At 38.0% G+C, this 12,895-nt stretch overlaps 2 protein-coding genes across 2 annotated transcripts in view; one reads left to right on the top strand and one right to left on the bottom strand.

Moving 5' to 3' along the window:
• The window catches only part of cpne7 (copine 7), a 49,521-nt gene extending 40,450 nt beyond the window's left edge, over nt 1–9,071 (top strand). Inside the window, exons 12-15 of the mRNA XM_088939090.1 lie at nt 221–272; nt 597–730; nt 1,428–1,664; nt 3,774–9,071. Coding sequence (XP_088795216.1) covers nt 221–272; nt 597–730; nt 1,428–1,664; nt 3,774–3,911 — 561 coding nt within the window. The 3' untranslated portion in view covers nt 3,912–9,071. The remainder of the gene's footprint in view (nt 1–220; nt 273–596; nt 731–1,427; nt 1,665–3,773) is intronic.
• A 2,422-nt stretch (nt 9,072–11,493) lies between these two features.
• The window catches only part of LOC148817126 (serine/threonine-protein kinase Nek11-like), a 56,459-nt gene continuing 55,057 nt past the window's right edge, over nt 11,494–12,895 (bottom strand). The window contains exon 16 of the mRNA XM_088939091.1: nt 11,494–11,512. The gene's annotated coding sequence lies outside the window, so the exon portion shown is untranslated. The remainder of the gene's footprint in view (nt 11,513–12,895) is intronic.

Raw genomic sequence — 12,895 nt, forward strand, 5'->3', positions numbered from 1 at the left:
TCTAAAATCCCCGTCTCCAGTCGATGAATTAGTTTCTCATGAGCAGCTGAACTGGTATTGGACGAAGTGGTTAGAAAGTAGATGAATGGTTGAGTAGCTGCATGTGCAAGCAGAGAGATGCGAGAGTTGTATGAGTCTCCATGTGTGACAGAAGTCATTTGTCTGCTGGCAGAGAGACCTACAGTTTTCCTGTAATTGTTTTTGATTGCTTCTCATCCAGGTTTCTCATGACTTTGCCATTAATTTCAACCCAGACGATGATGAATGTGAGGGTAAGAGCACTGTTTTTTTGTTTTCGGTGGTGGTGGTGATGGGAGGTGGGTAATTCAGCTTGAGCAAGAACCTTCTGGCTTGAAAAAAAGACAAATATCCTCTAGCACAGTGGCAGCCACAGACTCTGGGGCTCTAGCACATTTCTGGAAAGTATGGAAACATGTTCCATTACAACACGTAGAGAGAGAAGCTCCTTACATCACCAGTGTTAAATTCTAGTTCCCTGAATTACATTCTTAGACTTTACGCAGAAGTGCTTTTTTTAACTATGCTTGGATTTGAGCTTTGCAGGATTCTAATCTCGGTCTATTTCCCGTGTAAAGGTATCCAAGGGGTAGTGGAGGCTTACCAGAACTGCCTTCCCAAAATCCAGCTGTATGGCCCAACGAACGTGGCACCTATCATCACCAGGGTGGCCAAGCTAGCTGCTGGGGAGGAGAAGTCCAAAGACGCCTCAGTGAGTCTTACCTTCAATACTGGAAATAAGCTTTCCACTGGTGGAAAAGTACAGTATATTGACCTTTCGAGCCATAATAAGTCATTTAACGAACTAAACTACACCCAGAGAGAAGGATTACTGATGGAAAAAGTAAAACCCCTAGAGTATGTAAAAGTATTTTTGAGCACATTTGCTATTTCTTGATGTACAAGGTCTTACCATGTGTTAAAGAGAAATGAGAATGATAAATTAGCCCAATGAGCCTTTGAATGATCCTAATGTATTATTAGATTTCTATATTTGTGCAGTCTCAAAGGCTTGTGTTGGTTGTCAGAATAGACATTAAGATATGTACCAAAGCGGAAACGGATAATTCAATTGTAAATTCATCTAAGTTATATTATGGTTTAAAAACAAAGGGGATCTTCAAAATATTTCCCAGTTTGGACTGACTGTAGAAAAAAAAGTTGATGTTGTTCCTAGTACTTTTGTAACAAAAAAATCAAACTTGATTTAGATTTTAAATCTAAAGCCTCCATGATTTGTAAATGAAGTTTTACTTACAGTATGTGTTGCAACCACTGTAACATCCATGTAGGTAGAAATTGAAGACGCTTTAATAGCACAAAAAGGGTAATTTTCAGCTTGTAAAACAAGAAGCAGTACCCCCCTTGATGTGGTGTGCGTGACTGTCAAGCAATCTTCCTGATTCCAGCAATATCACATTCTGCTGATCCTCACGGATGGAGTGGTCACAGACATGGCTGACACACGCGAAGCCATCGTCAGAGCCTCCTACCAGCCCATGTCCATCATCATCGTGGGAGTGGGCAATGCGGACTTCACCGACATGCAGATCCTGGATGGGGACGATGGGGTCCTCCGCTCGCCGAAGGGAGAGCCAGTCCTCAGGGACATCGTGCAGTTTGTGCCCTTCAGGGACTTCAAAACGGTCAGTTCCTGGACCCATGCCAAGTCGGCAAAACCAGATTGTTTCAAATATGGCTCATTTCGTCATTTGAGCCCACTACATGATCTCATTACACTCCAGGTTTTACATGCCAACACCTAAATAATGGCTGTAATGTGACTAGTGCCAAAAAAGTGACTCTAGATTCAATGTTTAATGTAATGTTAAAATGAATAAATAAACTGTAGGAAAAAATGAGTCTCTCAGAGAGTGGTCATGCTCTGTTGAAATTTTAATTTCATCCTACAATATGAATACTTAGGAATAACTTTAGGAATAACATAAACCAACCAATATTAAAATCACTAGAAGAAATCTCTGTGTTATATAGAACATCATCATATCCCTAAAGTACCTTGAAAATATTTTATATTTTGTTTTCCACTTATAAAATGGATGTTCCTTAATGGATTTTTGGGTGACAGGTACACACTGCATTGGTTTAAATATCACCAGGATAGGAAAAATGATTGCCTTCATAGTTCTGCTCTGAAGTACATAGACTAATTTAAATCAGGCCACATCTTCCTGTGCCATAAATGTGGATACATATAATTTGAAATTGCACACATCAGAGAGTTCAAAAGGCACCCCTCCCCGGCTTCTAATATTCTAATATTCGTTGCCTTTGCCTTTTGCAATGTGACATTCCATGTCCAACAGAAAATTTTCCAAGCTGGGCTCCGATGGAACGAATGTTTTATTAGCAGGACTGTTTTATTAGCAGGAGCTGCAGGGCTACACAATAGACGTAACTTCTTTGGAAGCATTTCTTTCTAAGCAGAGTTAAACCAATTAACTCTGCTTTACTGATAATTAAGAGGCCATAGTTCATGAACAGAATGGAGGTGCTTCAACAGAACAAATCACAATAAACAGTGGTTAAGATTTTTTTTGTGTTTGTTTAGCCAAATGTGGCCCAGTACCTTCTTTCTGCTCTGTGACTAACTACCAAAATAAAATGTATTAATTGTTAGAAGAACTCAGGGTTAACATATCTCTAGGATCTGATGATATTGTAAGAAACTCTACTAGCAGTCTCTAGAGACAGATGTAAAATTGGTAATACCTATCCTTAAAATGGAGAAAACTGAACCAAATAATTATAGGCCTATAAGTCATCTATTGCATGCAAGGTCATTCAGTAGAAACATCAACAAGCACTAAATCTGATTAATATAGAAATTTGTCTCTATTCTAAAAACACAACACCAAAATGGGAGAGAATGACTTTAGCCTGAGGATTCGGCAACAAAGGATATAAGAATTTCCTAAAATAAACAGGACAACAAGCTTTCTGTAATGACGTTTAAATTATGAGCCAGAATCTGATCTCTAAGATATCAGAACAAGATCCTTTCGCATGACAGAAGCTTAGAGGAAGAGGAGAGTGATGGTTTTCCTACTTCTGTGTTTCCATTTCTTTCTATCTTATGCTCTGTTTCTGTGTTGGAACTTTTAATGATTTATCAAGGAATTAGCTAGAGTAAACCATAAAATCCCCTTCAGTCATCTGTTTACCTGTCTCTCTGCCCATATACAGCTAGACATACACCTCAAATGATACCCATTATCTGAATAAAGCCCTGGGCAGTGCAATACAATGTGAAGAGCAAATGTTAAAAAATGTATGATCCCACCTGCTGGCACATCACCCTTGAGCAGCTCTCTGGTTCGTTCCTCATAAGCGCAGGGTGCTTGGGCCCTTCTTTAATGTCCCCAGTGAGGCAAGTTAACACTAAACACTAGAGTATTAAATACACTATACCTTTATCTTCATTGGCTCATTTTATCATCATCAGACTGTGATTGAACTATTAAAATATAAAGTCTAAAATGCTGAGCTTGAAGATGTGACTTACGAGACTTCGACAAATCATTTTTATCTTCTGTCTAGAAACTAAAAAAAAAAGTTTCATTGTCACATTAACAATGTTTTAATGGGACAAAGGTACAGTGCTACCCATTGTTCCTTTATCACTTTAATGATGACACTGATTAACATGGTATCTGGCTGTAAATGTTGTTTTAGATAGGCCTAATGTGTGGTGACCTGGCCTGTTCTGGGTCTCTGTGTGTTGTGTTCCGCAGGCCTCTCCTGCTGCCTTGGCGAAGTGTGTTTTGGCTGAGGTTCCGAAGCAAGTGGTGGAGTATTACAGCTACAAGGCCTTTGCGCCGAAGATCCCAATAGTGGATTCACCCAACTCCATTGCCAACACCCCCGAATAGGAGAACAAAGATGTAAAAAGAAACTTCTGTTTGGATGGCTGAGGTCTGGGCTGGGAATTGCACAAGAATGAGAAAGGAAAAAAAAACTGTTTTGAACTGTTTACATCATGGGGAAAAAAAATTAAACTTCAAGTCTGCTGCTTTAAAACTAGGATTTAGAGTCAGATCATCTCCTACGACTTGGCCTCCCTGTACAGTGTGAAAAAACTGTGATTCTTTGCTGCTGTCTTCATGTTGGCTGGGGAAAGCACAATGAAAACATTCAGAACGATGTGGTTCCAGGCCCGGGGTTTCATACAACTGCATTGCTACAGTTGTGCTTCTTATCTGTTGCACAGCAGTGCTCCTGACTACAGGCTGCACTTGCCCTGCCTTTCTCTGCTTCTTTTCAGTTCTGTGGTTTATCACTGGCCCAGTTGGAAGAACCCATTAAAGGAGGTAATGGCACTTAGTCTCTAGGACAGAACTGAGCTTGTACAGAAACCGATTCTTCTGCCCTATATCATTTCAAAGTAAAAGTCTTAAAATGTTCCTGCCAAGGTCAGCTTCATAAATTGAATGTGTTTATGAAATATATAAAAGCTCCTAAAATCTAGATCTCTGGCATAAAATAGAACTTTGAACTTTGTCATTAACTAAAATTGTTTTCTGACACACCAGGAACCATTTGTTTCCAGTACTCTTTAGAGCCAAATACTACTGTATATTAGATTGCTTGAACACAGAACAGTGAACCTTCAAGACTGTGTGCATATGAGTATTATATTTTTATGTTCAAATAAGAAAACATAGTGGTTAATTTTAAGCAGGTATTCATAATACTCTTGAGTGATCTATATAGCCATGCTAAAGCAAGTAAATGATCTTATTTTTATTTTATTTTTAGGAGTATATTATAGCTGACAGTGGTACAGTGGTTTAAGTGAATACAGTGTGAATACACTTGCATAGCCCAGAACTTTGTGTACTTTGTTCTTTTTAGGTTTTTTCCAACGAGTCATTAACAGCAGCAGAACAGAAGTAATTATAGAAATTATGGTCTTTCTTTAGAGTTGAGCAGTGGTTGGAGGGTATAATTGTAAAGACAGCATTATTACTGTTAGACCGCATCCCAGTGAAGTTTATACAGTAGCTGCAGGTTTTTTAAATACATTGTAGGTTTTCATTGCCCTCTGTAGGGAAAATAAGTTCTTTCACATTTCTTAAAGATAGGTACTGCATTTTCAGTCTTCTGATTAAATATTAGATTGCTTTTCAAAGGATAAACCACATCTTTATGGCCATTTAGTAGAGTAAGTTGATATCATATATATATATTATTTAATTATTTATTGTTTGCTTCCAAGCAGACAAATCCATGTCAGTGGTTCCCTTGCAAACAATTTAAAGAATCTGGAGAGAATCCCTTTTTTCTTCCTGTACCTCAGTTAAGCTTCTGAAAAAGCTGCTGTTTTTTGGGGGAAAAAATAAAGGTAGACTGATTTATAAAGTTATTTGATAAAATTTAAATTAAGGTTTGTTTTAATTTAGGATACAGTATATTCTAAAAAAAAACATTTCTTCAATGTTGTTAAAATTTAACATAACAGTGACATCCCCTAGTAAGAAAATGCAGTTAGGAATGTTTGTTGAGGCGTGAGGTAAACTTTGACTGAGGGCCAAACACCAGGCTGAAGTCAGGACCCCCTTACAGACTGAATTAAGCATAGACAGGCATTAACCAAGAGGTAGCTGTCAGGACCCCCTTACAGAGAGAGGCGTTAACCAAGGGGTAGCTGCAAAGGTGGTGATGGGGTGTAGGAGAGAAAGACGCGTGTCAGCAAGAGCAAGAGGCCTACTGTCATGTTTCTAGTTTTACAGGAAGTGATGTCATGGAGGATTATTGGAGACATAGTGAAGAGGGAGACCGTAGTTGCCACCACCCTTCAAGAACTTTTGTTAAAAACACCATTTAGGTAGCATTTATCCATAATTATTTGTGACATGTATATTTCAGTGTCTATTATGTCTACATTCCTCAGATTTGCACAGAAAATGTGTGGAATTTCCTATGATATGGAGTAATGTACAAAAGTACTGCAGAAATGTCTGTGCACTAGAGAAGAGCATTGCGGTGAAAGCCAGGTGTTTAAATAATCAGCCTTGACAGTAGTAAAATGTAACATGGGCACAGAACACTGTCCGCATGAATGTGAAGGTTGCTAACATTTTTTCTACAAACTTGTAATTAACACTTCAGCAGCAGTCTGCAGGCTGGTGTTATATTCCTGTTTTAGCACAGAGTGGGGAAAAAAAAAACAGATTCAGATTTACAAGCCTGTGGACAGGTTTTCTGTTGGTGTTGTTCTCTTTGCATTTGTAAGAGGAGGTAGCTGTAATTGCTGTATTAGTTCCTGCTAGTTGACGTCAATGCTTTCAAAGTAGGGCGCTTGTGGGAGCTTTCCAGCTGAACCCTGAAGGAGCCAGTGCAGTAGTCAGCTGTGAGTCACTCAGTCTCTCCTGTCCCTGCACCCTGAGCAATGGGCTCTTTCCTTGACCCTGGCAGTGAGTGCTGCCACAGCTGGACTTCACTCTGTGCATCTGTGACTGTTTGGACCTGCAATTTTTAATACAAAAGTGCTACATTTCCCAGGAGAGATTTTCTGATCCACTTAGCTTTGGGTGGTTTTTCATCATTTGAAGCCTTATCTTTTCATGATCTTTTCTGGTGCCCAGGGAGAGCACAGATTATGCTCTGTTGTCTTTGCTCTTTTCACTGTGGAATGGCTTGACAACATGGTGTGTAGCCCAGTTTGCATCAGCAAGTCTGCTGTTGAAAGAATTTTCAGGAAGTAAATGTTCAGGAAGAACAAAAAGCTGTTCCTCGTGGTATGATAAAAATCTAAATACAGTGCAAAATGTATAAAAATCTACAATTTAAAATGTATAAAATGAGGAAAGTAGTGTCTTGCAAGCGTCTCTTGCAAGTAAGCCTTTTGTCCAAGTCCGTTATGTATTCCTGTTATTGGTCTTCAAAAGAATTTTGAAAGTTAGGAGTGAGGTCTGTGGCATTAATGTTATGATATCTCAAGATGCTACTTCTCATAATGTTGGAGTTTTCACATTGATTTCCTCCGGGTGCTCTGGTTTCCTCCCATAGTCCAAAGACAGGGGATGATTGGGCCCTGATGTGGATGCATGCCTGTCTGTGTCTGTTTGTACTCTGGCATCCCATCTAGGATGTGTCATGCATTACACCTTTTAGTTGCCAGGATAGGCTCCAGTTCCCCCACAGCCCTATATTGGATAAAGCAATTAGAAAAAAAAATGGATGGATATACATTTGCTGATTAAACTGGATACCCTGTAGTTAGTAATTTACAACTTCAGGGATACATTTTTTATAATTTAAAAATATATATATATATATGAATATAAAGACATGAAGTAGACGGCAAGGTGGGTGTAGAAGATAATGTGCACAGTATCTTCTGTACCGAAGATACATGTCTATACACTCAGCTGCTGGTTTCTGTGCTCTTTCGCAGCTATACGTTCTATAAAGCACATGAGTGTGTACAAAAACGAGCTTGGATTTTAGGAGCAGTAATTTATCTGTTTATCATCAAAAGGTTATATGGAGCCTATAGTGGATTACAAGAAACCCACTCCATCTTGGGTTTCATGACATGAAAACTCTTACACTTAGTGACATTAGAATCCTCAGTATGTACAAGAAATACAGAAATGGTGGATCTTAGGTTGCTTCAGTAAAAGCATGTAAACATGCTTTACATAAAGGACAAGTGTCTGTTAATTAAGTAATTAAGTAAGGGAAATTGATTCAACTCTTAAGTAAGAGTTGATTCAACATGGGTGAAGTTTAATATAATTCTCACTACTGTGCAATTAAATGAGCTGGTAGCATCCGTAGTGTTAAATATACAGTATCTTGCAAAATTATTCAGGCCATTCCAAAGGTGGTCCATTGTAATTATGAAATTACAAAATGATGCATACACCTATTTTATTTAAAACCCGAGTTCTCCACCTGAAGATAACTAAGGCCAACATAAGTTACAATAAATGTCAGCAAAAACAGAAAAGAAAAACTGAAATTGTTGCATGTTGCATAAGCATTCAGATGAGTGATCTCAATATTTAGTGGCTGCTCCTTTGGCAGCAGTTAGAGCTGCATGTCTTTTTGGGTAAGGCTCTACCAACTTTGCACACCGACTTGGTATCACGTTTTTTTTTTGCCGTTTTCCTCTAAGATTTGCCTGTACTTTGCTCTATCTGCTGTATGTTCCTGTCCGTCTGGACAAGCTTTGTCACTGGTAATAAGAAACATTAATTACATAATGCTGCCACCATCATAGTTGACAGTATGGATGATCATGACTAAGTGATGGACTGTGTTGGATTTGCATCAGTTTTGCATTTAGGCCAAAATATTTCCAGTTTTGTCTTGTATGACTACAAAACCTTTTACCATGTGTTTACAGTATCACTTAGGAGCTTTGCAGGATTTGAGATTGATCTTGTTCAGTTCCACACAAGACTTCTTTGAGGAGTTACCAGGGTATTGTTGACCCATTTACATTTTCTCCCATCTTAGCCACTGAACTCTGTAACTCTTTCAAAATTGCCATAGGCCTCACAGTGACTTCCCTCTTCTCACAGTTTCCTCCTTGCCTGTACAGTATGTTCTGTTTGGAGGGACAGCTGGTTCTAGGCAGTTTCTGTGTGTCTTATACGTCTTAATGAGATACTGCATTAAGGGACTTCAAAATGTTTTTATATGCTACTCCCAATTTGTGCCTTTATGTAATCTATTACCAAGTTGATTTGAAAGATCCTTTGTGTTTATGGTTTTTGCTTGAAATGCACGACCTGCATTAGGGACCCTACAGAGACAGGTTGTATTCATTCTGAAATCACGTGAACCACTAGTACTGTACACAGACATAGGTCACTCAAGAAACTTTATGGCTTATTAATGTAATTTTATGCACCTAATTTTATTGAAGCAATTAATTTAATTTATGCAATCATGACTTTTCCATGTTTATTTCAAATGATGTATTTGCGTCTTTCTGCTTTTTGCTTTGAATGTCTGGACTAGTATGTGTATTTAACAAATATTAACTGCTACTTCAAAGTGTCATGGCTAAAAGCTTTAAAGCAAAAAAAAAAAATGAAAGCTTTGCAAGGGTCTGAATACTTTTGCAAGGCGCTGTTCAAGAACACCCCAGTGAGCTGCAAGGCTTATATCACAAAGTAGTATTGCGACACAAAAATGAAACCCATTCAGGTCACAGAAATGTTATCTTTAGCATGAGCATCTTTGGGAACCTCAGTTCCCATTCTACTCCACTACCAATAATAAAACGTACCTGTAAAGGTGTGTGTACATTTTATGTGCAAAATCACATGTCTCTGCTTCATGCAGGGAATGAGGGATTGCTCTCTCTGTCATTGCATTGAAAAGGCATGAAAAAGAACCTTACTAGCAAGTACATGTACATGTAGGTAACATCATTCGTAGCTGATAGATTTGTGGTTAAACTTGAAAGTTAATACTAGGGATTCATAGTGCTTTGGGTTTTTTTTAGCAGCACTGCCTTACCAGTGCTTTGTTGAATTCAGGTCACCCCTCAGGGAAAGTGAAGTTCTTATAGATGAAACTATAGTGGTAGAAAGCTCTTATACTTTACATTCTAAGCTTTAACGTACAGTGCAGCTAAGATAAGTCAGAGAGCACTGTAGAACTGAAGAACCTGCTCCTTTTGATAAAGTGGAGGTGAAGACTTACTTGCTCATTGAAATGGATGGTTTATTTGAAAATTTATAAGAATGCAAATGTAGTTAGGATATGAATATCACTAAATGCATACCTCCAGTCCCCTTATTTGTATTCATCAACTCTGTTTTGACACATTAGGAATTAAATGATACAGAAATGAATGCTGGGGTCACGTGTTCCCATGTTCAGGGTAAAGGTTTAGCTGTGGGTATTTGCAGTGAAATTCTGAAATGAAAATGAAATGGAATGAAGATGGAAAACAATTTTATTGCATGCTTACTTATCTGTGATTTAAATGTGTTGTCCATTCTTTTTCAGTATAATATGCTGAGGATACGAGCCTGCTGTGCACAAGCCCTGCTCTTTTAATGCATTCCTTTCTTGGCATTTAGGTAAAATGTTTATACAAACCAACTGCATGACAGTGTTTGCATTGTTGTATTTGTCTGTGAAAAAGAAAAAAAACAATTCTGTATATTTTCTGTGTTTTTAACAGAAAAAAACTAAATAAAGATTTAGTATTTATTGCCATTTGATTTTGATTTTTGCATCAATGCTTCCTACATAACGCATGAGTTCACATGTATAAACTGATACACCCTTTCACTATCTCAATGAATGAAAATCAATTATGAAAAAACACCCTTTTTTCATGACTGTGTGGTGAAGCTGCCTTGATAAGACAGAATTGGTACAAATGTAATTTTCTTTAATGATAGAAGAGAAGGTGTCATTCTGGTACACAGAAGTTATTTTTTATTTCTATAATTTAATTACACCATACTTGCAGACATAACATTAATATAGTAAAAGACTACATAGATTCATTGTAAGAAAACAATTTAGTCAAAGGATAGCCTCCGTAACATATTCACAGATAGACATTGATGACTAAACTAGAAGAAAATGCATGCTCACATTATAGAAAACCTGCTCAACAATTACTGCTGTATAGAATGAGCATCACAATAAACCACTTTTTTAAAAAAAAAAATAAAGGATGCTTGTCAGGAAAGCTAACTGCTCATTGAAAGAAGCTGTGGAATGAGTCACAGCTGCACGTAAGTAATTAACTCCCAGAAGTAGAGACATGCCACATGTGTGAAAGGAGTTGGTGTGAGTGCCTAAACTAAGCTGAGCTGCAGATCTGTGAGACTTGGTGAGTATGGAGTACTAACACACCTTAAATCCTGAGGTGCTTCTTAGCTGCTGGACAGGAGGAGGTTGGTTAGTTTGTATGCCAGGTTCAATGGATTTTGGTGTACTGCAGAATATTGGGTGGCTTCCTGAGCCAGAGTTGTTGGAGTTGAGTATCACTAGTGGGCAGTGCAGTAGTGTGCTCTCCCCTTGTCCAGATAATGCTGGCTGAATCTTGAGTACTCCTTGGCTTTAACATCAGCAGCCATGCTAGTGGTCATGGATTATGTAATTAATGGGAAAAATGCAAACTGGCTGCTGCTGTCAGGGGTTCAGCTTTTTAAGAGTATTGTCTCTGGCCAAACAGCGTCAGCCAGTTGAGCTAAAGTTGAGAGAATGTACTGGATGCTAGTAGTCCTGAGTGAGAATGAGGTGACAGAGTAGGGCTTTTAATGTGAATGTCCCACCCACTACAACTTGTGTCTCAGTTAAGAGAATGTAGCAAATGGGAGAACTGAAGTAACTGAGTGGGATTCTCCTGGCCCTGTTGACTTAAGATTGTCACATTACTGAAGAGAAACTACAGTGACTTGAGTGTATACCACCTATTGAAGCGCCATTGACTTGAGGAGTCTTGTGCAGTCTTCCCTGAGAAATGAGCACCTTTAGATCTAGGATCCTGCAAGACAAGGACAGACCACTCAAACACAAACTCAAACCCAAAAGTGATACTGGCAGTGCTGGTTGGTTGTGATGACACTGTCATTGAAAGTCTTAGGTGTCTTTTTGATTCTTGATTAAGACACTCAAGTAAACTTGGCTGTTGCATTCATACTAGTTTACCTTATTAGTGAGACGGTCAGGTGCGGGTAATGTGATTAACTATGTTAAATTGTTAAATTAATGAACATTTGTGCCATCAGTATGCTGCAGAAATTGGAACCCTCTACATTGATCACTCAAGTTAACTTGCCTAAAAAATGTCCTATGCTTCAGTATGTCCGTTACATAAAATGTCACTGCAACAGCTATGAAGGATTTTGATTTTGTAACAGTTTTTCTTTATCACTTTGTAATTCAGCTGTTGATGAGTTCTGGATGAGGATGAGTACACAAACTATTTCATAATTTAAATAGCTCCATGCACCATGACCAAATGATAATATTACAGTTATATATAAAATATTAGTTATGATGTTATGTATACCACTTCAGTATTGCCTAATAAGCTTTCATTTACAATGCCTGTTTCTAATAATGCACCCTTTCGCTAGTACAGGGGGCTCCAGCCTTGTTTCCAAAGAGCCCCAATCCAACAGGCTTTTTTACAACACTATCGTGTTATAAATATCTAAAGCCTTCTAATAATTTGAATCTAATTTATTATTTATTAATTAGTTATATTAAATAATTTAGAGATTATGCAGGATCAGTCTCTGGTAACTGTTAAAAAGGCTCTCTTAATTAAGCCATATTACATGCCTAATAACTTGCAGATGCTACCAATCTTTAGAAGCAGGTGACCTATAAGTCATATATTTAGTCATATATTAACTGAATGTGAGATTTCTATATCCTTGCCCTATCCACTCTAACTTGAACTAGTGACCTCCTGACCATTAGTTGTTTTTTTTATAGTAACCCCAACAGCTACTTGCTTTGTCACTGTACCTCACATGGCCAAGAACTTTGGTATCAGCCTGTGACTCCATCATGTCAGAGCTGTACTCAACAACATGCTTAGAAATAATAGCTGAGCTTGGGAATGAATTAACACGAGTTGGAGTTTTCATTTGAATGGGAAACAGGATAACACTGCAACATTGGACACAGTATATATAATTATTATATTATACAGGGAGTTAGAGCCCAGAGTCTGGGGGTGGATTAAGTAGGAGGAGATGATTAGCAATGGAATCTGGGAAGACAATTTATAGTTTATGGGGTCTTGTAAGGGAACCCAGAAGCATTAATTTGATATTTCAGCAAATAAAGAAGGAAGAATTGAATTTTTCCAAAATATATGAGGTGATCAAAGAACGAAAACTCATTTTGTTCCTGT

The sequence above is a fragment of the Atractosteus spatula genome, chromosome 21, assembly GCF_055471065.1.
Source record: "Atractosteus spatula isolate fAtrSpa1 chromosome 21, fAtrSpa1.hap1, whole genome shotgun sequence".
NCBI lineage: Eukaryota > Metazoa > Chordata > Actinopteri > Semionotiformes > Lepisosteidae > Atractosteus > Atractosteus spatula.